At 39.8% G+C, this 26,369-nt stretch overlaps 2 protein-coding genes across 6 annotated transcripts in view; one reads left to right on the top strand and one right to left on the bottom strand.

Annotated features, from left to right (window-relative positions):
* LOC105386276 (serine/arginine repetitive matrix protein 2) overlaps positions 1-20,251 on the top strand; it is a 162,024-nt gene extending 141,773 nt beyond the window's left edge. For all 5 annotated transcript variants that reach the window (XM_048631529.1, XM_048631530.1, XM_048631528.1 and 2 more), the window contains 12 exons: positions 4,789-4,902; positions 7,180-7,334; positions 7,736-7,941; positions 9,351-9,510; positions 10,281-10,432; positions 11,097-11,257; positions 11,776-11,888; positions 12,556-14,231; positions 14,822-14,920; positions 15,613-15,875; positions 17,058-17,219; positions 18,106-20,251. In XM_048631529.1, the coding sequence (XP_048487486.1) occupies positions 4,789-4,902; positions 7,180-7,334; positions 7,736-7,941; positions 9,351-9,510; positions 10,281-10,432; positions 11,097-11,257; positions 11,776-11,888; positions 12,556-14,231; positions 14,822-14,920; positions 15,613-15,875; positions 17,058-17,219; positions 18,106-18,192 (3,348 nt within the window). In that variant the 3' untranslated portion in view covers positions 18,193-20,251. The remainder of the gene's footprint in view (positions 1-4,788; positions 4,903-7,179; positions 7,335-7,735; positions 7,942-9,350; positions 9,511-10,280; positions 10,433-11,096; positions 11,258-11,775; positions 11,889-12,555; positions 14,232-14,821; positions 14,921-15,612; positions 15,876-17,057; positions 17,220-18,105) is intronic.
* A 394-nt stretch (positions 20,252-20,645) lies between these two features.
* LOC105391662 (sarcoplasmic reticulum histidine-rich calcium-binding protein) lies at positions 20,646-23,507 on the bottom strand. Its single transcript, XM_011563182.3, has 3 exons — positions 23,355-23,507; positions 22,696-22,898; positions 20,646-22,414 (listed from the first exon to the last, which is right to left on the bottom strand). The coding sequence occupies exons 1-3, from the start codon at positions 23,359-23,361 to the stop codon at positions 20,798-20,800; spliced, it is 1,827 nt and encodes a 608-aa protein (XP_011561484.3). The 5' UTR covers positions 23,362-23,507; the 3' UTR covers positions 20,646-20,797.
* Positions 23,508-26,369: the final 2,862 nt, after the last annotated feature.

The following is a 26,369-nucleotide window of genomic DNA, read 5'->3' as shown; positions in this document are numbered from 1 at the left end:
CATGACAGAAATTCACCTGGAGATTCAGAGAGATGAGATAATATTATGCGTTCGATTATATTAATCTGGAAGTCAAATGTTTAAAGTAGAAAAGACCATTCAATCAATGTTTCTTAATATTTTATTTATTCACATGATCAGAAGAAATTAATTATCAATTAATTTAACATAGCAATTCATTACAGTATATTCTGTAGTATGATAGATATGAAAAGGAAACCAACATTAAACAATTCTTGTGAAATTTACAGAGTGTTTGGTTTCTGTTTCGCATTGTTTAAAAATAATCTGGTATCATTTATTTAATGCATTGCAAATACACGATGTTTTAACATCAATTTAAATTAAACACGAGAGTTTTAATAATAAAAATCCACGTGACGTCAGCCAATTAAAAATATTAACATCTCGCTACAGATTTTAAGTGAAATCTTCAGAATTCACGCTAAGTGCGCCCGATTTGATTGTAATCTATCACATTATTATAAGATTGCTATCCGTTATTATATTTTAAAAAAAGTATTTTCAAGTTATCATCACAACCCACATTACAATTAAAAATAGTGTTGTAGATCTCTATTAAGTATATAAAAAATTACAAAGTTATGTTTATGTTCAACGCAGCATAAAACTATTCAGATCATAACCTTTGTCTTTTCCCTCGCAAGGTCCTCCGTTTCCTGTAATTTAATATTTTTGCAATAAAGAATTAAATAAAGTCATATCTATAAAGCAAAGTCATTTTACCAAGGAATGCTTGCCTTGGCGCGTAAATGTTTCTTTTTGAACTGCGAACAGCCAGGCCGCGGCCAGACGCGCCGGCATCGTCAGTTGTTTTGACGCGCTCTTATCGACCGAGCGCCCGCGCTGCCCACTCGCGAAATTGAAATTCGAACTTAAACATCGAACACGAAACTTTTTCTTTCTTTTATTCTAAACTGCCAGTGTCACGGTATTACTTTTATTCCGCCTTATATGACTTAATTATTTGCAAGTGTGAATATATTCTGGCGCTTCTGAAAAGATTGTCGTCAATCGATTTTGTTTTGTCTAAAAACTGATTCATTGCTCTTTGATTTGCACAAGTGTTTAGTTTGCGCCAATATTTATAATTGGGATCGATGAATTGAGGTTAAATGCTTCTATTATTATTTTCAGTCCCATATTGTTGTATAATCAACAATTTTCAGATGTTCGCTCTTCTTTTATCACTTTATCTTTTTATCTTACAAGGTCAACTTGTTGAAGTTAATATATTTGCGTTATGATAACTTTCTTTTTCTTTGTATGGAACATCGTTATTTTATGTCCTTATAAATAAGGGTCAATAATTTCTAATGTCATCCATTTGTATGCAAGCAGTAGTATCAATCATTAACGTGACTTGTTTCATTATGTCAAGTAAACAGATACTTGTAACTGCTGGGTCGTTTAAATGGTCTTTATCAATTCTGATTTATATGTTAGCCACCTACATTCCTTTCGACGTCGCTTGATTGTCGTATTTATTGAAAATATTTATATACCGGTGTCGTTATTTGTATCAGCAGTTTCCTTTATAGATAGTGCTAAAGGGATACATTAATGATTTATAGTTTGTATTTGACATAGCCATTGTTGTTAAGGAAATTGTTTTGGGACCATAGTTTCAATATTATGCGCATGTGTTCAACCCACACATAACATTGTTATTATGGAATGACTAAGCCCAGTATCTAATGATTTTAAAATATTTATGATTAGCCTGTATGTGGTCAATGGTCATTCATCCCAGGTTTTTGTTATTGTAATAAAAAACCTGTCCTATTTTTTTCCGAAAACCAAAAACCAAATCTAGCGTCACCTCCGAAGATCCTCATTTAAATAATGTCAATTAGTGTTGTTATTTTTTGCCACATTCCTTGTGGGGCTAGAGCAAGTTGTCATATATGGTGGTGGTCGGTACGTGATTGAGGCAGACGGTACGTCGGAACGGCCACTCGGGGAAACCTTTGACTTAATCATCGTTTTGTACGTGTCTGTGATTTTCCCTTTATATGTTCGTTATTATGTTGCAAGTTATTTTGGTAGGGATTATAGCTTTTGGCACGGCTCCTAATGAATTAATTTAGGTTCGGTAAAAGTTTAAGGCTATTTGTGTAAGCAAAATGCCAATAACAGAACGTTTTAAAATGGTTCAGATTCCAATGTTGTTTGTTCGTATATAGGTATATTATCTGTTTTGTTTTTCTTCTGTAGTTGCAATTAGGTTATTAGTATGTTGTTGAAACACTTCGTTATCAGTTGATTGATCGTTTAGTTCCTACACTCATTTGCACATGTAAATTGCTTGAATCATTACACGCACGATCGGCGCCGCCATCCCGCCGCTAATCTAACTCACCGATATACATATTTATTGTTTATTAATCCTTTGTTTTGTTTTGCCATCAAATCTCCATATAATATTATCTCCAATCGAAGGTCGAATTCTTTAAGGTGCGGTCCTACACTGTCAAGGTTGTCGTGTCGGTCGCATATATCGACGATCTTCTCGTAGATAGATGCGTCATTTATTTCTCAACTACAGCTTGCTACTCGAGGAAGCAGTGAGTCACAGTGTGGTCAGATGATAGGCGGTGATTTTGCGTGATTGTGGCAGTACGGTCGAGTACGTCGCCTCTACTACGTCTCCATCAAGTTGTTTGGCGCCAATTACTCTATTTACGAATGTTTTATTCATAGGCATTGCGCAGAGTGCTGTTGGTGTCATATCACAAACCAAGTGTGAATTGTATTGCTAGTAAAAAAGACATTGCAGTACCCGCGACTCCTGGCAAATGGAGCGCGAGATAGGCGCGTAGAGTTACCGAAATCTAGTCAGTGATTGTGATCGGGGCAAAATGCTGCTCGAAGTGGTTATTGGACTCGGTGTGTTCCTGTTTGTGTTTTGGAAATATTTGCGACCCTCAAAACAGGGTAAATTTGCCCAAGAATGCCAACCAGTCGAACAAAAGCCACACAATGTAGAACCAGTCGTGATTCGCGATGTTGCGGAAAATAAAACCATAACACCCGACCCTCCGATTCGGATGGTTGAGTTGGAAAATACTTTGAAAACTTTAGAAGATGAAAGCACGGAAGCTGTTAATTGTTTCGCAACTCCGAAAATTTATGAGAAATATGATTACCAAACTCCACAACGGGATAACAAGCAATTTGAAGAAATAATTTCCCCGAGCGTGCTTTTGGAGAAGCAAGAAAAGTTGTTAAACGAAAAGAATGTTTCAAAAAGGGAGAGTCCACCAAAAGAAAGACTGTCAGCATATTTAGAAAAAACTGTTCTTTGCGACGATAAAATCAATTCAATTATTAATAATTTGTCACTAGGGAAACTTCCCACGAAGTTACCTCTAAAAGAGTCACCGTTTTTGAACGACTTGACAATAACACCGATTGTCCAGGCACAATCAAATAAATTAGAAAATGGAATTCACGAAAATCTAAACAGAATATTCGCACCAAAAGAAAATGGAATAAATAACAGAGATTACAACGACAATCACGTAGACAAGGAAAATAAAGTCAACATTATCCCTAAAGAAGAACAGAAAGATGAACCAGATTGTAAACCTGTAGAACCTGAAAAACCAATACTGAAACATTTTCAGCCAAACCCAGGCTTTCCCGGTGGTCTTAACTTTGGATCTGTCATAGGAGAACTGAAGAACAAGACCAAAAATGGCGGGCTGAAACCAGTGTTCAGGAAGTTCGATATCGATGCTTCGGAAAACATTACTCAGGCATGTTATGTTTGTTTATTTCTATTATATCCGATGTGTGGTCGAATTCTAAACATATACTTTTTGATAATTCAAATTGAAAAAGTCTAAGTACACAAATTCATGTTTATCTTTATATTCTTCAAAGCATATCACCTTATCTTTTATACCAACCATAATAATTAGTAGAGTCTGTTCCAAATTTATTATCTTACTCTTATTCTTACCTAATACATGCACATTATACACCAGTATACTAACAGTGGATCTCAAACTTGGATCTATGATCCGTTTTATTTTCTTACTTGGAAAATTACTTTTTCCAAGAACCTCAAGGTGAAGACACCAGAAAATAAAATAAATATAAAATTGTAATAACAGTACCTAACTATAAAACTACTCGCGTATTTTATGTTGCAATCAAGAAATGTACTAGATTAACTTGCTTACAGCCTTGTAATTGTTTAATGTAAAATTGAGAACTATAGTTTCGAATCAAAACACGTGACGTTACCAGAACTCTGTCGGTCGGAAGTATTGCACATAAAAAAGCGCAGTTATTTCAAGTTTTTTTTCTGTCATTTAATCGTTGACATATATCTGGGGCAGTGCGTTTGATGATATCGGGTTTACGTAATGTTACACCACGAGTGTTGTGATGCATTAGAGCATTGCTACGGGGCTGAGATTCACTTCCTTCCTGGTTTATAGAATAGATCGCTGGTTTTAGTTTCAGTTTTATGTGTTAGCTGTTGTCAAATTAGAAATAATGATTGGCATCATAGACATAAGGCTTCATACCTAGTTAATATCCTTTCCTACATATATAGGGAGACCCGTGCCCCAGCAGTGGGGACGTGATTGTTTTAAATGACGATGATCATCATAGCGTTAAAAAGTGAAACTGTAATTGCCACTGATGACCCAGAAGATTGAGATTCAAAAATATTTTTTTTTCTTTGTCTTAATTCTGTAAAAGCCCAAACTACTACCATACTAAATAATAAGCACTATCCTCTTGTTACAGGAGAACCTCAACTCTGTAGATGAGAAGAAGAAAGATAAAGCCATCATCGAGGACAATGAAGTCAGCGCCAACATCCTCGCCGATCGGCGGACCAAGCTGGAGACCGCTGCGCAGGTTAGTTGTGTTATTCTTCTGAGGAATCGTCTTTGGAAGCGAGGGAACTGTGGCGAGAAAAATCAAAATTTGTTCGTTCCTCGCTTGCAAAGCATGCTTAACAACGTAGTACTGAAACATCTATGTGAAGCTGTAAACCATGCTACATAGCATCTCTGATTGTTATCTCTACCTTTATTTAGCACTTTAAAAAAAAAAACTGTTCAAGTTTTCATCACATGCTTCAAGCTTTCACATGACTTCATGAGGAGTCTAACTTGATAATGTTTGTAATATAATTACCCTTCTTGGTTGCATTTTCACATTCTTGTTGACTGCGCTTGATACAAGCTCATTAAAATCAAATTCAAGGGCTCTATGGTCATTACCCTTTATGTTTGTTTAGTAACTGGCAAATTAAATTATTCGTGACCACTTCCCGCGCCTTGGCCGTGATACATTTTATAAGAAATTTGAATTAAAATGCAATATAAAAACAAATACAGTTAAAGAAAATTTGCTTAACAGCTACTTAGGGTGTTGAGTTGAGTCGTTTGAACCGATGTTCGGAAATTTATTAGTATTTTTTACAATAAAGTTATAGGTAATTCATTGCTACACTTATTCTGACTGCAGTATGTATCTTCATACAAATATTTTCATAGGAAATCCTATAAAAAGCTTCATAGTCAGTTATAAGTTTTATAGCTTAAAAACCTATAAACATAAATGTTAAACGGTGTTTAAGATTTAAATCCTGTAATTGTTTTGACATTTAATTTAATTTCATCGTCAGAACCAATTTATAAATTCTGTAATAAGGACGTTTTCGTCACTTTAATTGTATTGTGAACAGGTCGTAAATTGATTTTCAATAAGCTTTTAAATTATGTGGCCTTACCGTTCACGTTTCAGCCACTTAAATAAGAGTAAGTACGTTATTATAATAATATGTCAGAGGGCAATTAATTCAAAGTATACTTCATTTTAAAGTATCATATCATTATACTGTCATAGTGCTAAGATTTCAACAAAAACATGTATGAAACAATACGAACGAAGGAATACATTGTAAACAACCTAATTACAGTAATTACACATAAAACTAGAAAAAAGTAAGGGTGATTTCCCAATGAACACTATTAAACATACCGACATAAGTATGTACCAATGAGTTCTTGAGAATTTATGCCGTTACGGTGGTGTACTATGTACCTAGTGGGTACAACATTGTGAGGAAATAGGCACACTGCATGTTGTGAAATCTTTCTGCAAAGTCCATTTTGGTCTGTGATCTCTAAAAGCCGTTTTAAATAAATATCAACTAGGTATTGAGTGACCTATTCCCTCCTGTCTCTTTTCAATGAGTAGCATTTTACGAGTATCACTTTAGCAAGTGACAGTGTAATAAAGTTTACAGAGTTTTATTACATTATTATTCAGTTAAACTGTTATATGGATTAAGCTTTAAATTTACATGTTTTTCTCTAAAGTTCATGGTTGCAATGTTCTGGTTAAAATTTACGGAAATAATGACTTCCTGTACAGTTTTAGGTAAACTTATATTTTATTGTTGGTTTTAAATATTTTCTCAGGAAATTTGGTGCGCAAATTAAGTTCCACTTCCGGTTTTTAAAATGCAACGTAGTTTTGATTTTCTTCTTCGAAGTTACGTGACCTTCCAACTTTCTTCATACATCGTCATGACTTGTGTGACTAAGTGACTAAGTGTAAAATGTAAACTATGACCACAGAATGAATCACTAAAGGGAATGCTTCCATAATCAATACATTATGCAGTATACTGTTAGCTTTTGTTCTCGAGTTTAACTTCACTTCAAAGGTTTTCTAGGTAGTACGTACCTCTATAATCAACTCCTGCCCTAAACACATTGACTGCCGTGGATGAAATTTGATTAGGAGATCATCATCAATATCTTCTTCTTAGTGTGTCATACGACAACACTAGAGCTGCTGCGGTCTATGGTTTGTCTGTATGGTGAAAAAATAAGCCAGTCAGAATAGCTTCAGTCGCTGACTGTCCAAGTATAGTTCATACGTCACTCGAGAGAGTGACGTATGAACTATACTCCCTTTCGTGCACCTTATTAACCCGAAAAGGCTCCTTTCATGCAGCCCATTATAATATGATAAATGTAGATTGTACTTTACTGTTAAACTTAAGGGTGAACTTGATCTGAGCGTTTGCCCACGTAAGCTACATTGTAGCTTGGGGCCAATGAGCATGTACCATAAGAATAAAAGATTCTTGAACTGAATTTAAATTATTTTCTCCAGGGTTGGCGCAAGCGAGTGCCTCAGAGCGATGCGTCTCTCTTCACGGTTGCCGGTCGACTGGAGCGCGACAAGGCGTCGTCGCCCGCGCCGCTGACCCCTCCCGCGGCCCCCGCCGCCCCCGCGGTCCCTGCGCTGCCTACACCTAATAAGTTCCGGTGAGTTTGGATGTCATGGGCAGAGAGGATATTGTGAATAGCAGCACAATGTTGGGTCTACAGCAGACTTTCCTGTTTCTTTCTTTCGAGTATAAAAGGGTGTGCAAAACACTCCTTACGTTTCACGATTCTAATAGTCAATCTTTAAGTTTTAAATAAGTATAGACTGGCTTAGCATCATTACCTAGTACCTAATCGACCACTGCTGCACATAAGTCTAAGCACTAATTCTGTGAGATGAGTGAGTTAGCTGCTTGCATTAGTATGTACTTTATTCATGTCGATAAGAGAATTTTCGCTGACCAATTCCCAATTGCCCATGGATTATCTATGTTATGTTACAGAGCACATAATGTGTTCCAATTCATATAGGTACCTAACTTTTCAACTAAAATCCTCAGGTCCCGAAAAGCGCCCGCATCCCCCACAAACGGCCTGGCCCCCAGCCCTCTCCGCTCCGCTCCGCTCGGCTCCGGTCCGCTCCGCTCGGCCTCGTGTGCCGTCGTCAACGCTGCGCTGGTGGAACAGAAGCCTGATGTCATACCGGCCAGGGATGCGTTCAAACGCAGCCAGTCGGTGAACGAGGGATTTAACCGGATCGAAGGATGTGAGTATGGGAAGGATTTCCTAAGGGTCTCTTGTAATGATGCCGTCATATAGCGGACGTATACCCATTTACCTATGTAGGAAACTCCACCATTCTGGTTAGGATAATACACTCACGGGCAATGAAAATGTTCCACTGAGAAAAGCACCAAATTACTCCTAAGCGGAAAAGGCTAGCTTAATAACGCCTTCTGCAACGATAATATATTATTAACATTTAAATTAAATCTTTGAAAAAATTTGGGTCGTTTGGTGTTGGAATGTTTTGAGTGGAACCTTTTCATTGCCCGTGAGTGTATTACGTTACGTATGAGTGATTTATTTGTCAGATGGACGCAATAGCACGAGCTACATTAAGCTAATAATAAAACTATATATTAAAATCGGTCAAACGTGTCATATTAAACTGACTCCGCAATAGATTTAATGAATAGTTTCTAACATTCTAGACAATAGTCCTTTCTGTGCACTGATCATTTCATTTGAACCCCGCACAATGACTGAGCTTTTAATTAAAAATGCCTCAATGCAAATACTTTCCGAAAGGATTCCTCTTCCTAAAGAACGTTAATATATTCCCATTACTAAGACAGCCTTTATGTCCGTACGCCATTATTGTGGTATTTACTGAAAGGCCAAGATGAATATCTTACGAATGAATTGGCACATACATGTAAGTCACCCTTTTTATTGCTACAATGATGAGACTCGTAAATGTTACATGCGAATTATTCGTAGTAAATTTTTCTTTGTTTGTTCTTGGCATTTTTCCAAATGTAGTACACGCATTTGGGTCTTATTTTGGCAATGTATTGTTAGTATTGGTTCTGTTTGATGATTAATATGTTGTTGTATTTTTGGTCGAAAGTGAAATGATTGAGATCAAGGGAGTTTGGGAATAGATTTCCATGTTTTATTTATTAGGCCTTCAGTCACAATATTACAAATATTTATTAATGATACTCATATCAGGAACATGTATGTGTATTATTCCAAACAACTCACATACAATCTACTTTTACACAAACTTGACACATTCATCTCTTTCAATCCATTCATTTAGGTAAAGGATAGTGGTACACACTGCTACATGTATTTAGTTAAAATTATGTTTCCTCCACCGTTTAAAGCTTGCCTTTCATTTATATCTAGACCTGGAGTTTCCGCGAGCTTCGCTTCGCTTCGCCTTAAAAAGTTTTCCTGTTTGAATTCTGCGATAAAAAGCCTTAGCCTATGTGTTAATCCAGGGTGTCAGCGAACTCCATGCCAAATTTAATTAAAATCGGTTCAACCATTTTTACTTGAAGAAGTAACAAACATACACCCACACACTTTTGCCTTTATAGAATTAGTAGGTTATTTTTTTGTGGATGTTTAAATACTAACTTAACCCCCCCTTCCCCCCCACAGCGGACTCCACCCCCGAGCGAGCCGGTGCCGCTGTGCGCGTGCCCCGAGCGGACGACGAGACGTTCCTAGCGTTCTACACGCCCGTTCTGGAACGCGTGACCGTGGATGAAGCGGACGTGGATGTGGATTTGGATGCTATTGACAGTGCCAGTCGACAGCTGTAAGTTTCTCTTTAACCTTCTTTTAATGAGGGTTCTGTACCTCAAAAGGTAAAAATGGAACCCGTATAAGGTCTTTTCGGTGTCTTATGATCCACTTGTCTGTCACGAAGAGACATTCCTAGCGTTCTACACGCCAGTGCTGGAGAGGGTTACCGTGGATGAAGCGGATGTGGATGTGGATCTGGACGCTATTGATAGTAGCAGTCGACAGCTGTAAGTATTCTTAAGCCTGGTTTCTTATCCAAAGACCGAAACGGGACTCTTTTAGGATGAATGTGTTATCCGTGTGTCTGTCAAGGAGTCGTCATCAGTGTTAGAGAGGGCTACTGTGGATGAAGCGGATGTGGATGTGGATTTGGATGCTATTGATAGTGCCAGTCGACAGCTGTAAGTGTGACTCAGTGAATTCTTTTAATTACACCATCTAATGTGGCAGTTGATCGGACGCGATAGACATTGCAGTCGACAGCTGTGAGTGTTGCGCCTGTTTTTGAGGTTACTAACCTAAAAAAGCAAAAATGGATCCCTTACAGGATCACTTTGTTATCCGATTGTCGGTCAAGAGACCTTCCTTTCGAGAAGTGTCAAAATTAACGGCCTGTGGTCTAACCCAGGCCCAGAATAGATGTCACCCCCGAGACGCTTGCTGTGCAGTTGTTATTCTGACTGGCTTTAGGACCTCTAGTGTTTATGACTGACACGGTCAAAAGACGAGATACATCCTCACATGTCCCAACAAATTTATAACTTTTACCTTTCTTATTTCCAGGCTAGCCAACGACTACGCAAAACGCGCCAAACGCTCCCGAAAGCAGGCCGGCTCGCGCAACCCGCTGCGGGCGCTGGCTGCACGCACCGATTTGCGCCACGAGTACCAGCACTCTGTGTGCACTATACAGGGCCAGGACAACAAGGAGAAAGGTGAGGAATTTAGACCGTAGGTGATGCTCTTTAGGTGTACCGAAAACGGAAGGAAAAGGAAGCAAAATGCGAAAGGAAACTGTCATTTTTGATAAAAACTAAAATGGCGGCTCATGTCAATTGAGACAGCTATAACTTCATTAAAATGGCGTCCAGCCCTATCCTTAATCCCTAATGACAGTTAAAGCGTTGGAAAGCCAGCGTTTCTATGGTCACGTATGTAGCAGTAGTAGTTTAACTACATGTAGTGTGACCTACAACACGCGATAGTCCCTACAAGCAGGCGGGCTCGCGCTGTTGAGTGCTGCTTGCTTTTAGGAGACATCTAAAATGTCGTCTGATATCAATTAAGACAGCTGTCATTATTTAAATCTTCATGGTAACAATGTAACTAATATGGCGTCCAGCGCTATCTAAAGACGGTTAATATCGTTTCCGTTTATAGTTCATACCCGTTCACCTTGTGTGACCTACATCATTCGACAGTCCCTGCGAGAGAAAGCTGAGACTGACATTATTAACAAACATATTATGGAGATGCCAACTCGTTGGCTTATGGCTCATATCATAACAATAAAAGCCATCCATACAAAAAACAATGGCAAGTCTACGAACAAAAGTTCATCATATTGTCATTTTAATAATTCTAACAATTTGCCCACAGCCACAACAACACCGAACCACGGCTTGGCAGCGGAAGCCCTAGCGGCTCTGGCCACTAAGGAAGACTTCTCCGCCGTGTCGCTCCGTAGCGCCGCCGCCGCGCCGCTCGCCGCGCCCGCGCCGCTGATGCTGCTGCATGTGAAGGGACGGAGGCGGGTGCAGGTAAAATAGTATACTTACCCCATTCCACGGGGAAAGATATCTGACAGAACCCTTATTACATTCGAATATGGGTAGTTTTTGTTTGTATCAGATTACTTTCCCCATGGAATGGGCCATAGAAAACAAGTACAGGTATCTTGAACAATCCACAAAATAAACTATTTAGGTTGCTTACCTCTTGCGTTGTGTGCGTCAAATCTACTTGTGCACTAGAAATAATGTGTGGAAGACAATTTAGATCCTTTGGACGAGCGGCTGGAATGCGTGAAAACTGAGCGACTCAATTGGTGCGCGCTATATACCACTCGTCAGTTTAAGTGCGATATATATGTTGTTACAAATTTACTCGCTGCTGCTGCATCGGCCTTAATACAAAACTGCAGCTGGGACTCACGTTGTATTCTACAAGGCGTAAACTTACAACCCTATGTGTGAACTTGTATATTGTGTTATAGCTGTAAGTTCTCCAAATGTTACAAAATAAAATAAAAACAATGTTTTTTCCTTTATTTCCACAGACTCGCCTAGTGCAGCCGGTATTCAGCAGCGTGAACCGCGGCGACTGCTTCGTGCTGCTCTCGCCCGAGCAGCTCATGCTGTACGTCGGGCAGTACGCCAACGTCATTGAGAAGTGAGTCACCCGCGAGTCACTTATATGTTAAACAATACGCCAATGTCATTGAGAAGTGAGCCACTGCAGAATACCTAGTGCAGTTTGTGTAGCAGCGTGAACCAGACGAGACAAAGACCTTGCGTCGCGCTCGCTCTGGAAGCCGTGTGATGTGAGACTGTCATTGAGAAATGAGTCACTTGCGTGTCACTGCAGACTCGCCTAGTGCAGTTGGGGGTGTGAGTCACTTGTACCTGCTGTACTGCAGACTGATAGGTCTGTCATCTGTATCCAAGGTCCAATATGACTCAGTCTACACAGGGCTTGAAGTTACCATCATCATGAGCTAATAAGTTCCACAAAACTCTGATTTGGACCTTCCTCATCCAACTACGGGCTACAAAGATCGTCAATCCAGTTAGTAAGACAAGACGTTTTATACCAGTCTTCCTCCAATCGATAAATAGCTGAGGGGTTACCTCTACCGAACATTAGCCATTAACAATCTCGCATGTCCAATCTTAAGTAACTTGTATGGATCTGACAGGCTTTTGACAGGCGAGCGACGCTGCTTATGGATTGTTGATTGCTAATGTGTCGGTGGTGATACGATAGCTGGTCTACCACTCTCTGTCAGATTACAGAATATTATAAACCATCCACTAACAGAAACCTTTTCTGTCCACAGGAACCGAAGCACGGACATCCTAACACACATCCAGAGCACTAAGGACCTCGGATGTAAATGCACATCCGCCGTCATCATCGACGAACAAACCAAAAACTACACCAGCAAACAGTGGAACCAGTTCTGGACGGCCCTAGGCGTCAAGGAAAACGTAGAGAACTACAGACCAGCCGACACTGGCCATCCGGACGAAGATGAGATCTATGAGAACTGTATTATACAGACTAATATGTGCTACGAGGTTATAGATGATGAGTTGGTCCCGATTAAGGAGTATTGGGGACAGGCGCCGAAAATTGCGATGCTTAATCAGTCGAAGGTGATTGTCTTCGATTTTGGGTCGGAAATGTATATTTGGTATGGAAAGAATGTCCCGCTAGAGACTAGGAGGCGAGCGGCGCAGTTGGCACAGGAATTGTTTGATGAAGGATACAATTATGAGGATTGCCACATAAATCCGGTCAACGCAGCCGTATTCCAAGGCGCTAGAGATGAGAATGCAACGACGCCGGTTAAAACATCGAAGACGCGACCAGAATGGGCTATTCTATCCAAAATTTCGCAACACATGGAAACAATATTGTTTAAGGAGAAATTCGTGGATTGGCCCGACTACTCCAGGGTAATCAAAGTGAAACCGCAAGAGAACAAGACTAACAGCCTAGAAATAACCCCGTGTGATGCAGAAGAGATGTGGGCGAATGAATACATAGACCCAGATCTAATTCTAGAGGGCTCGCACGTCGGTCGAGGCACCCACTACTATGACAAAGAGAACATGAGACATTACGACATCAAAACTCGGTCCGTTTGCAAGTGGGTCATACAGGAATTCGACTTCCAAAAGGTGGAAAACGAGGCCGATATACCTGACTTCTACTCCGCAGATAGCTACATCATCCGATGGGAATACATTATTACCGCTACAGGAAGAGAGTTGAATGGAAAGCCGTCTAAACACAACATCACAGGCAGGGATAGATGCGCCTACTTCTGTTGGCAAGGCAGGGATGCGTCGTCCAACGATAAAGGTGCAGCCGCATTGCTAACCGTCGAACTAGACAAAGAAAAGGGCCCTCAAATCCGAGTAGCCCAAGGCAACGAACCACCAGCATTCCTCAACCTCTTCCAAGGGAACTTAACCATCCATCAAGGGAAGAAAAACGCAGACAAAAGCCGATACAAACTCTTCGTGACGAGAGGAAACGTGTCCAACGAAGCTTACCTTCTGCAGGTCCCTTGCTCAGTCCGACAGCTTCGCAGCCGCGGCTCTTTACTACTGGTCGATACTGAAAAAGGCTGCCTCTACATCTGGCACGGCGCCCGAAGCCTCAAACACACTAAGAACATAGCCATTGAACTCGCAAACAAATTGATAGCCCGCGAATCGACCTACCTATTCGGCGCCAAAAAGTCTAACCTCAAAATCACGGAGGTGAAAGAAGGTGATGAGCCGAAAGAGGTTTTGGAGGCTCTAGGCTGTGCCAACAAGCAGTATTACAACTCAGTGTTGAACGGTAAAGACGCGAGTGTGGACGTGACGGCGAGACTGTTCCACTTCACGGATCTGGGCGGGCAGTTCGAAGCGCAAGAGGTGTTGTCCCCTCTGAGGCACGACGGCTTGGTGACACCCTTCCCTTTTGAACAAAAGGAGCTGTACTCCGCTTCGCAACCTGGTGAGTTTATTCATTTTGGGCATATTTTTCTTGGGTTATTCTTTTGTTAGCACTATTTACACTTGTCCAAAATTTATAATGCACATGCAGATCTTCACACCCGAATCATTAAATCGTAAGAGCCTTAAAAAAACACTTGCATTTTGCACCTTGTTAGAAAGAAATAGGAGTCAATATCATCAGTCAATATCACGAAAACAACCAATCTGTCAAAGATTTCTATGCGCATTATCAATTTTGGAGCACTGTATGTGCGTGTGACAGAGACAACTACGTAAAGGGCAATTACCGTTTTTCCTTGTGCTTAGCGATCGTGCTTTAAATTTGTAATTTTTACTTTTCCAGCGGCCGCCAAACGGGTTCGTTATCGACGTCGATAAACTCGTTTAATGAGTTTTCAACCAATCACAGCGCCGTATTTGTGGCCTGTCGAGTATATTGACGTTTATCTTCGTCGATAACGAACCTGTGTAGCAGCCGCAGGGTCGATATATGTACGTACAAGCTGTTCCCGCGAGCTTATACGATTATATGATACGAGCCTATAGTACGATTTACTTCAAATAAATAATGTATTGTTTGTCCCTCAGCCCTATTCCTACTCGACGCGGGCGGCTCGCTGTGGCTGTGGCAGGGCTGGTGGCCGCGCGCCGCCGACGGGGAGCTCGAGTCCAAGGAGATCAACATCGGTACGTTCTTAACTTCATCATCAGCTTAACTTCATCATGTTCTTAACTTAATTAAGCCGAACGTCTACTGCCGGCTAAACTTAGTTAGTTAGTATAGTGGAGCCAGTTTTTCATACATAGTCCATAGTTTGCGGTGGACGCATATATAATATGGAAAACTGACTCAACTATGCGAACTAACTTAGTTTAGCCGGCAGTAGATGTTCGCCTTTATACTTCGAATATAACTCTAGTGACCAGCCATGTAGCTTGTTAAACAGGCTTCTAAAAGCTGAAGTGGCAGTAGGCTGGCTGTATATGCCGAGAACGTATGAGTTCTCTGTTAGACACTACAAACTTTTATGTCTGTTGTGTTAACTACTGGTGTTCCTTATTTAAATAAATAAACAGGCAGTGTAGCCGGTATTTGATGGACGAGGAACTCCCAATACAAGTGATATGGAGCTCCTTGCGAGAGACTTATGTCCAGCAGAGGACAATTGCTGGCCGATGAAGATAATGCTATAAACTTATACACTGCTAAAACGCCACACAAATGGTTACCTATAGTTTTCAATCCATCAATCTAAAAAAGTTAATAATTTAAACTCACTTCCTATAAACACTCCTTGGCACGTGGTCCATAAAACCATAACTAAGAGTAAGTTAGTGTTCCAGCAAAAAATTCTAACCAAACCCCTCATTCAACACAGGAGTGGGAGCATTCGCGGCGCGCTGGCAAGCGATGCGAGCGGCCGCGCTCCGCACCGCCGAAGCATACTACCACGTCTCACGTACACGGTCCACCCTCACCCCAGGGTCCACTGACACCCTGGGGGCAGACGCACCCAGGGTGAATGGAACCCAGGGTACTGCGCAAGTGAAGGTGGTGGCGGCAGGATTGGAGCCGAAAGCGTTCACTGACCTGTTTGATTGTTGGACGGAACATGATGAGGCGGCTGAGGCGAATATTGAGGTTGGTTTTTGTGTTTTTTATGGGTGGTTTGTTAAGTTTGTTTATAGAGATTCTTATGTCCGTTTTCACCCAGAAATGTGTATATGAAGAAACAAAATGAAAATGGCAGCAATACTCGTTCTATAATCACCCTATTCTTACGTCTTACGTCCACGCTGCTTTCTATTCACACTTGTAACATGCGCCATTTTCATATTGTTTCTTTATCCACATCCGTTATAATTATGAATTTTACCACTTATTCTGTAGCTTGATTCCAAGTCACGGAGATAAAAATGCAATTATATAGTTATCAATTCGTATCCTGCAATAAGTAATATGAGTGGGTGGTGTCAAATTATAAATACTTGTATAAAAACTTGGTGGTTGTAGGGTGGGCGGGGTTCCAATATACTTTTTGTACAAAATACCTTCCCTACCTTTACAGATACAAACATCTAGGTACATAAAAAAATATACAGACATAAAACTTGAAAAGGTGTGTCCATATATTAAGCGGCAGCAAACCCGGGCATTTCCACGGTCTTCACCATCTAGTGTGCAATTTCCGACATATCTGGATGCACCTTAATAACACTCTTACCACTGTTTAACTATACCTTCTCTGAATATATGGGGGGTCTCTAGCTTAAAAAAAAACGAAGATTCCAGTTTGGACCTCGTCAAAATCCTGTTGTATAAAACATACCAATCGCATGACAGCTCCTTCTATACCACCACCGATACATTAGTAATCCACAACCCTTAACTGTCCAACATCTGTCAGATCTATGACACAAAAATTATGTCACTCTCAACAGATAAGCAATGGTGCTTAACGATTGTTGATTGCTAATGTGCGGTGGTGATACGATTGCTGTTCGTTTTTTGTAAAGCTAGAGTAAGGCTGTTTACAGAAAGAAAGCTGGAAACTTAGAGGAGCGCTTACTTTTTAATACTTTTCCGAACCAGTTCTGATAAGAGCGAGGAAAAATAAAAAGTAATCCATAGTAAAGTAAGCGCTTTTAAGTATGCAACACAGTGATCACAGGATTCGATACTATTTTCGAATCTACACAAACATATGTGTGTCTGTGATCGCTGCACAGCTTTCTTTATGTACACGGCCCAACTCTCCCCCCCTTCCCTTCCCACCACCCGGTAACGGCCACGCACTGTACAAACACAAACGCACTCCCACAGCACGGGTACAAGTGCGGCGACATCCTCTCCGGCGCGTGCGAGCTGTCGCGCCTGTCGTCTACCTCCGCGCTGGTACCGCTCGCGGCGCTGCAGAGGCGGCCGCTGCCCGACCACGTGGACCCGATGAGGTTGGAGAGGCATCTGGATGAGCACGACTTTCAGGTAGGAGGTTTAGATAAAGCAGCTAAGAAGTGAGGTTTGTGACCGTCTAATTGTCTATAGATAGAAGCGGCGGTGGGTGGTGATTCGGTACGTATATAGCATAAGTAGCTAAGAAGTGAGGTTTGTGACTGTCTATAGATATAAGAGGCGGTGGGTGGTGATTCGGTGCGTATATAACTGTCTTCTAGCTACCTTGACACTATTACTGCTATTACATAGCCGGCGGGACGTGAGCTAGCCGTTAATATTAATACATACATGCAGAATACATGGGTTCAATTTATATGAATTCAATGTTTTAAATTATTCCAATCTACGACAATTCGAATTGATGGAAAGAGACTTGAAACATAATATATTTTGCGAAATGATGCTTCTGTGAAACGGATAGCCCGTTCCGAAAATGTAATGTGTTTTTTTAAATGAACTTTAAAGATATACAAAGTTACTTAATAATGATTCATACACGGTAGACGTGGTATACAGCTATCTCCTACTGATATTCTGTAAATTTCACTGGTGATTGACACAATCTTGTATATCTGTAGATTCTGTAGCACTGACTGAGATAAAATGTATCTACCAAGGACACAGCACTTGAAATATGGTGTGATGATACATTTTGATGTATTTTAATTCTAAGTAATATCGCATACACGAATTTCTTTCGTGGTTACAATATGTACCTATTTGTAAATAGTTAGAAAGGAACGCAAATATAAATAAAGGACCTAGGCCAATAAACGTTATATTCGTTATAAACGTATTTTCTCTAATCACTTAATGCAGGTACCTTAATGGTCTAACCTTCCTCTATTCGATGAAAATAAGTGAGTTACTAAATGATTAATGTGCTTTAACTATAACATGTTTTATTTATTCTCAGGAGGCATTCGGCATGACCAAAGAAGAGTTCGCCGCGCTGCCGCCGTGGAAACAAACTAACATGAAGAAAGAAGTGGGCCTCTTTTGACACTTTTGCCTTACAAGTAACGATATATCTCTATCCCTGTCCCGCCCGCCGCTGTCTCATAAGGGCGGGTGCGACGGCAGTAAGCTGCCCGTATTTTACTACTAAACGTTTTTGTACACTCAACAATATTTCGTACTTTTTTACCGACGACGTTTAAGGATTTGATACCATAGTGTTAAAGCACGCTTTAAATTCATTAGTGATTATTGTAATAGTCTTTTTGTACTAACGGATCATAAACTATGTATTCATAATCGTGATATTTACATTGTAACTTTCAGCGTAGAGCGAGCTAAGTGAAGGGTTTTCGAATGGACTATAATTATGTATTGAGGATTTGTTCAGCGGAATTGCTAGGTGTCCGCCATTTTTCTCATCCACGGCTCTCAAATGTTTGTATATAGTTGTTTTGTTTTTAATTTATTGTTTATTTCTTTCTCTCTATTACGGAATTCGAGTCTGAGCCCAGTTTTAGAATTTAGGACTTCAGTTTGAGTTTAAGAAGAGTCAATGAAAACGTTGGTCCAATTGCTCTATTTGAGCTCTAAAGAAATCTTAATTTTGAAATTGGGTATAAATTTCCGGTAAGCTCATGGGAGCTGTTGAAGAATAAACTAGTTTTTAGACATTTAAGTTTTGTTTTAATCTTGCAAATATTTATTTCGGGCATGTGGATGCGAAAAAACATAAGAGTATAGGTAAAAGTACTTTTTCTAGTGTCATTTTTAGAGAAATTGCCAACATCGTGGTTTTATATTATTCAAGACAAGATATCCAATCAGTGAAAATGTGTACACGGGCAACCTTTGTTGAGCAACTACTTACAACAAATTAGTGGCATTACCCATTCAATTCTCTATACCGACCACTTGATATCAAATAAAAGTTTGACTTACAAATAAATACGACATGTTTAATATGACCCACAGTGTGTTAGTTTAAACAAAGTCTACCATAGTTGCCAGTGTACTGAGAGGTTATTCACGACGGCAAATTGTATTGATCAAGGTTGACTAATGGTTAAAGTTGCTAGTGTTACAATTATACACGTATTTACGCTTTAGGGTAGTTTTATACAGTTCCGATATCAGCTGAGAGCCAAACAGGATATTACTTTGTGATATCGGCAAATCTTCCCGCCGTTGTTATACTTCCAAATGTTGGTCCAACTGTTGGCTCTCAGCTGGAATCCGAACACCAATATCTGAGAAAAATAACACATCACATATCTAATCTACTCATTAGCCATTTTATACTACGCATTACTGTATTTTTATATTGTTTATGTGGTAAAGTTGACCGTCGCGCCATATCGACCTGACATCACTGAGACTGAAGTCCGTTTATTATGGTTTCGTTTGGTTAAATTTAAAAGATTGCGTTTAAGATTACGCCGGCGCTCTTCGCCACAAAGTCTTTGTTTAAAGAGCACTTGAAACCAATTTATATGGCTTCCGTTACGTATAAATTAAAACAATAATTACGCTCTCAAAATGGCGGTAGGTACTTGCGTGACGATCAACAGTGCCACGTTATCGCGATCACCTTAGCTTGGTAGTGAAAATACATTTTTATTGGACTTACTTATGTGACTTAACCTGACACTCCGATGGACTTTTTGTTGCCAAACTTGACTCAATGCGACTCTCAATAAAATGTGGTTTGTACGTTTTATATCCCGACCTTTCTATGTTGTCTACAATTTTAGATGTTTATTTTTTATAATCCTTATTTTAATGTCATTTAGGCTCATTAAATTGTAATGTTAGTATGAATTTTTGAATTGCCAGTATTGAAATGTGGGGTGAACTGCCAATGAGTAGAAAAGTACTTTTTGTTAATGAAAAGTCATTTAGTTATTTCTGAATATTAATCACACGCCATTAACTGTGTAACTTCCACTTCTATATGTCCCGAGCTGCATTTAGGGGCGTCCCGCGCCCTTGGACATAAATTATCTCGAATCCATTGTTTAATGTTTGCTTTGGTTGTGTTACTTATAACTATAATTGAGATTTAATTTTGTATAATAATGGTGTAATAAATTGCTAAAATTTTATTTACAGTGGTCTCATTTCTATCAATTTACCTTTCCCCAACGTTACCGTACGCAAGTCTATGCCACCATAGTAAAGAAACAAATCCAAAATGGCGGCACCCTGCCTAACTTATCGCTCTAAGATGCTTGCCCTACCTGTCATGTCATATAGTGAACCACAGGCGGCCATTTTGGATACCTTTCTAGGGGCGGCCTAAATAAAACAACTGCTCTACCAAATTCATGTTACTTAACATTCTCCTTGAAAGTAGTAGGTAGATATAAAGTAGGATTTAGATTGGAGAACTACCACAAGTAAATAGGTAGGAAAGTACGCATGCATCTAAACCTTACACAAGCCGACTTCTGCAGTTTTCATTGCTTGTGGTTATGAATTGTATAGTAAAAATCATCCTCTTACTAACTTAATTTATTTCCTATCTATATTTACAAAATTGCACGAGAAGATGTTTCAATAAATTAACTTAAAATTACTAGAATTACCACTCAATCAGCGCATTTTCAAATTGGCATTTTTGTTAGAAAATGCATTTGAACCGCTGTCGCTCAAGCGTTGATTCTGAAAAGCTTTTTGAACAGTTTCTTAATCCTGGCTGCGACGTCTTCGTTAATTACCTCTGGGATTTTTTCTTCACTTTCTGGTTCTTCAGTGACTTCCTCTTGGCGTAAAACCTCTTCCGGATCCTCAGTAACTCCATCTTCATCATTCTGTCGCTCTAATTCCTCGATAGCTTCAGTAACGCCTTCGTCTTCTTGCCTCAGAACACTTTCTGGTTCATCTGTCACTCCTTCATTTTCATCTTGTCTTAAAATGTCTTCTGGTGATTCGGTGACACCGTCTGACTCTTCGTCTTGCCTTTCCAGATTTTCTGGTTCTTCTGTCACAGAATCTTCGTTCTCTTCTTGACTTTTGACTTCGTGTGAGTGGTCGTGTTCGTGGCTGTGGTCGTGGTCATGATGCTCATGGTTATCATGATCGTGGTGATGATCATCATGACTATGGTCATGATCGTGATCATGGGTATGTTCATGCTCATCTTCCTCATCATCATGAGCCATGCGCAACAGCCTCTTGAATCTCTCAGGAATTTCAGTTACATCATCTTCTTCTTCTCCCTCATCCTGACGCTCGATTCCTTCGATCGCTTCAGTAGTTCCATCTGCTTCTTCATCTTCTTGACGCTGAAGCTCTGGATCTTCTGTTACGCTGTCTTCATTTTCTTCTTGGCTTTTTTCTTCGTGTGTGTGATCATGGTCGTGGCTGTGGTCGTGGTCGTGATGGTCGTGGTCGTGGTCGTGATGATCGTGATCGTGATGGTCGTGGTCATGATGGTCGTGGTCATGGTCATGATGGTCGTGATCATGATGGTCGTGATCGTGGCTGTGTTCGTGATCATGGTCATCATGGCTATGGTCATGATCATGCTCATGAGTATGCTCATGTTTGCTTTCCTCATCGTCATGTGCCATTCGCCTCATAAACCTCTCAGGAATTTCAGTAACGTTGTCTTCCTCAGTGGCTTCAGTAACACCATCTGCCTCGTCTTGTCTTTCAAGAGTTTCTGATTCCTCAGTCACACCTTCCTCGTCTTGTCTTTCAAGTGGTTCTACTTCTTCTGTCACACTTTCCTCATTTTCTTCTTGTCTTTCATGTTCGTGTGAGTGATCATGATCATGACTGTGCTCATGATCGTGGCCATCTCCATGGTCATGGCTGTGTTCATGGTCATGATCATGACTATGCTCATGATCGTGAGGTTCCTCATCTTCGTCCTCGTCATCATGTGCCATACGCAAAAGCCGCTTGAATCTCGCTGGAATTGCAATTTCAGGCTCTTCAGTTTCACTCTCCGCTTCGACTTCCTGCTCTTGACGAATGTTGAATTTCACGATCAGTTCCTTGTCTTCCCAATCACCTGACCCTTCTTCGTCTGCTGCTACTGTTTCTTGAACTGGCTCTAGCTCAGGTTGCGGTTCTTGTTCTGCTTCTGGCTCAGTTTCTCCCTCAGGCTCAGGGTCAGTTTCCGTTTCTGGCTCAGGCTCTTGCTCAGGTTCTGGCTCAGGCTCAGGTTCTGGCTCAGGCTCAGGTTCTGGTTCCGGTTCTGGTTCTGGCTCCGGTTCTGGCTGGACACATCTCGCCGGGGCTTCAGACCAGTCGCAGATCTGGAAAAGAAATAACAATTGAATCAAAGTACTTGTTTACCTATATTATTCAGGTGTGTCAGCGAAGTGTGAAAATAACAACACAAAGTGGAATTTATTCAGAACACCTCCTATAAAATCTTCTGTGGACTACCACCGAATATTACACTAGCAATTTACAAAATGTACAAAATTTCTTCCAAATTAAAAAAAAAAACTATTTAAATCTGGTTTGCTCCACCAAAGTTTCATTCTACACCCCTTAAAACCTTTGTGGGGTTTTAAGTCACAAAATCACAAACCTGTTCATCCTCATTAAACCAGGTCCCCTCAGGACACTGCATCAAGTAAGCTCGTCCCGTGTAGCACTGATAGTAGTCAGTGCAGGAATCGTCCCGCGCGATGCGAAGGAAGTTCTCCTGGTTGAGGCATAGCGTCTCCGGGTCCTGACGGCTAACGGAGTAGGCGTAGGTGCTGGTCGCGGCCAGCAGACAGAGGAGTGCCGCTGTGGAGATGGGATAAGGATGAAGTTAACTAGTTAGAAGAAGCAACGTGAGTTTAAACGGTGTAAACCTAATAGGGTTAAGATATGAAACCATCCCTTCATTGGAAGGAGACCTGAGGCACGAGCAGTGGGGACGTGATGGGTCGTGATGGATGATGGGGTTTTTTGGTTAAAAAAATCGATGCCTCATACTAAAACATCCAGTGAACGACCAAGAAAATTTACCTTATAGGGAACATAACTTTTTCGCTATTCAGAATTATGCAAGTTTTAAAGTTGCTAAGGATGATCTCCAGCTTTACCCAAAAAAGGTTTACAGGGTCCGAAAAACTACACATTGATATGAAGATGGTTGGGGATTGATTTACGGCTGAGTGTGAAATTTACTAGGGTCAAGTACATGGTTACTTAACACTTGGGAGGAGGGCGAAGAAGATAGGCAAATCATCTACTTACCTTTCATGATGAGTGCAGTCCACTTGACTCGCCCGTGAGTCGGCACAGGAGTGACCTCTTGTCGGACCAAACACACGTTTTATCGACAAGAGGAAAATGTCACACAAATGTCTGATAACGTCAGAAGATAACCGCGAATCAGGCGCAAGATAGTTGGAGATATTGGCTGTCATTTCGTGAAATGTGTCGGTTAAGACGGGGTTTCAGGGTGCGACTAGAAAATAAAATTGACTGGCATATTGGATATAAGAACCTCCATGGGGACATTATAAAAGAGCTGCGCTACTACACAGACTTCTTATCGACGTCGATAAACTCGTAAAATACGACTTAAATACTTCTTTTATCGACGATATAACGAACCTGAGTAGCGGTAGCTAGACCGAAAAAGTTTACGTATAGACATCCTTGTCTAAGGAGGCCTAAAGGTCATAGCTCATTAGAGCCACCCAACTCCAACTCCGCACCCAACAGTGGGCGATAGATGTCTGATGTCATCATCACATATGAATATTGGTTAAAGCGAATAGGTACAGTTGTTATTTTAGTCCTTTATCTAGGTGAGACAATATTCACCACAAAATTAAAAATAATTATAATGTACTTAAGTATAGGTTGAAGTGACTTCAGGGTCTTTAGGTAAGTATACCCAACTCTAGATATCGTCTAATGTTGGGCTAAGCTTATGAATAGATTTGCAAAAAGAAATGAGGTACTTTTGATTGAAAACTTTGATCGAGATTACTCACCTTCTTATATTTGTACCTAGTGGCGAGAAACTTAATACTTGTCAAAGTTTCCGCCTTTTTGGTAGTGCTAGAAGCAAAGTTGCGAACAATACAGTGGTTTTCCTTAGCGACACCATTAAATATTGAAGGTAAGGCAAAAGTTTGTAGGTGTTTCTAAGTACTAAAACAAACATTGTTCTCAAATACAATGGTGTTTCTTCATAGACATTTTTATTTCTAAGAAGTGTCAAAACAGCTAGTATAAAGGTAACTCGAAATAAAGTCTCCGAACGGAGTCCGCGTTTTTCTATGGTCTCCAACTTCAATTTCCAGTAAAATGCCGGCGTCAACACGTCGTACTTTTAGGTCATTTAAGTATAGTTACAAATTCATCAGTGTCAATTCTCGAAAACTCCCATTTGAAAACATTTACTTGCGAACATCAACAATGTACTTAATTTAACGACATTAATAGTAAAAAAATTGTAACCAACAAACTATGAAAAATCTCTCGACAGAATAAGATAACTCTAGAAAGGGCTAGGTTATTTATAGTTGTTTTAATAAGGACTAGAACTACTCTGCTTACTAAAATCTTTGGTTTATGTTGATCAAACAACTGAAAAAGAAACATCCTACCACACTTTACCCTGTAACAAAGGTTAGTTGGTACAAAAGTAGAAAAAGAGCAAGTAAAATGTAACTTATTTTTATTATTAGTTACATTTGTTAATAAGTTATTTTGTATGCTAAAAGACGTCATCCATCCAGACTAAAGAAGCCTTATCAAGGTTATACCTCTTAAATTTTGTAAGTATCTTATTTATTTATAATTCTTTATTGCACAAATATTATAAATTAATATGGGTACCAAGGGTGGACTTAATGCTCAAAGATTTTCTGCCAATCAACCCACAGGTGTCTCAGAAAAATTACAATAACTCATTTAATAGTAGGTACTTATTATTATATACCTATTAAAAAGTATATTTTTGTCGCATTCTTACAAACTAACTCACTGTTTATTTTTTCGTATACTCACTTTAGTCGCGTTTACGAAACTCCCGTTTATCGACAAATTGACGGCAAAACGATCGCAGATCATGTCAGCGAAGACGCAAGAGGGTGACCTTGTATCCGTGAGCGTGAGTGAACCACGCACGCTTCTACTACCGAGGCAACCAAATTACTGACGTGCATTTTAACTGCCTCTATTCCATGATGTAGAAACGTTGCTTCAACATCAGTGCAGCGAGCACAGGATTTGATACTATTTTCGAATCTACACGAAGGGTCACTTTTACCAAACGCTAAACGTATTTAAATCAAATTTTAATGTCACATTTGGAACTAACTTTGCCTTACATTTTGACAGTGACAGTTGACGATACGCAACGTTAACGGAGGATCGAAAATTGTGCTCGCGACTCTGATCTATGGTTTGACGCTCGGGTAGGAAACGGAATTCATCCAAGAGGACATCTGAGGGCAATTCTCTACCACCTGGCACTGAAAGGATTTAAAGGCGGTAGATAATTAATTATTTATTTTAAAATAATAAGTAAACCAACAATTAAATACAACAATTTATAATAATACAATTACCTATTTCAGTCTTGTAAGATTGCTAGTGACTGGAGCTTGAAGTGGCTCAATATTTCGCTATAAGTATAGGTATTTTTGAACTGCTGTACGATTAAGCATAGTTTTTTTTAATAAGTATTATTTTCTTTTAGTGCGAATATAGAGTATTTGTATTGTAATTAGCGCCCCATACGCATATTTAAGCCGGCTTGGTACTAGAGCATTATAGATTATGAATATAATGTCTTTCTTTGCTTTTTTTTTAACCGCTGATCTTAAATATGTAATTTTGAATAATAATAATACCCACCTTATCAAAACGTATCTTTACGTGCTAAGATAAAATATTGTGAAGCCAATAAATCGATAATTCATAGAGTTGTCAATTTGTAGCAGCCTGCGTGATAGATATGATTCGTTTAGTGTTCGCCGTTACAACTCTCTAACGGCGGATAACGACGGCGGAAACTAACGAATTCCGACCGTGGGAGATACTACAAGATAACATGTATCGGTAAGAGAGGTTTTTTCTTCTAGTGCCGTTATTCTGATGATTTCCATCTTGGCAACGGATTATCACAGAGCTGAAACTGTTGAGGTTTTATTAGAATAAAACTCTTCAATTAATTTGAGACTTCTGATAATTACAAATAATAATATTGTATTTAGGTATTTATTTGCTTTTCCCTCAAGTTTTGCTTCG

Source organism: Plutella xylostella, chromosome 29, assembly GCF_932276165.1.
Source record: "Plutella xylostella chromosome 29, ilPluXylo3.1, whole genome shotgun sequence".
NCBI classification, from domain to species: Eukaryota; Metazoa; Arthropoda; class Insecta; order Lepidoptera; family Plutellidae; genus Plutella; species Plutella xylostella.
Note: the sequence above shows the minus strand (reverse complement) of the source record. Positions and strands in the feature narration are given on the sequence as shown.

What these genes read in the sequence shown, in the direction of transcription:
- LOC105391662 (XM_011563182.3), bottom strand. An exon ending in GGTTTAATGAGGATGAACAG is followed by an intron (nt 22,415 to 22,695) that starts GTTTGTGATTTT and finishes TTTCTTTTCCAG; the next exon opens with ATCTGCGACTGGTCTGAAGC.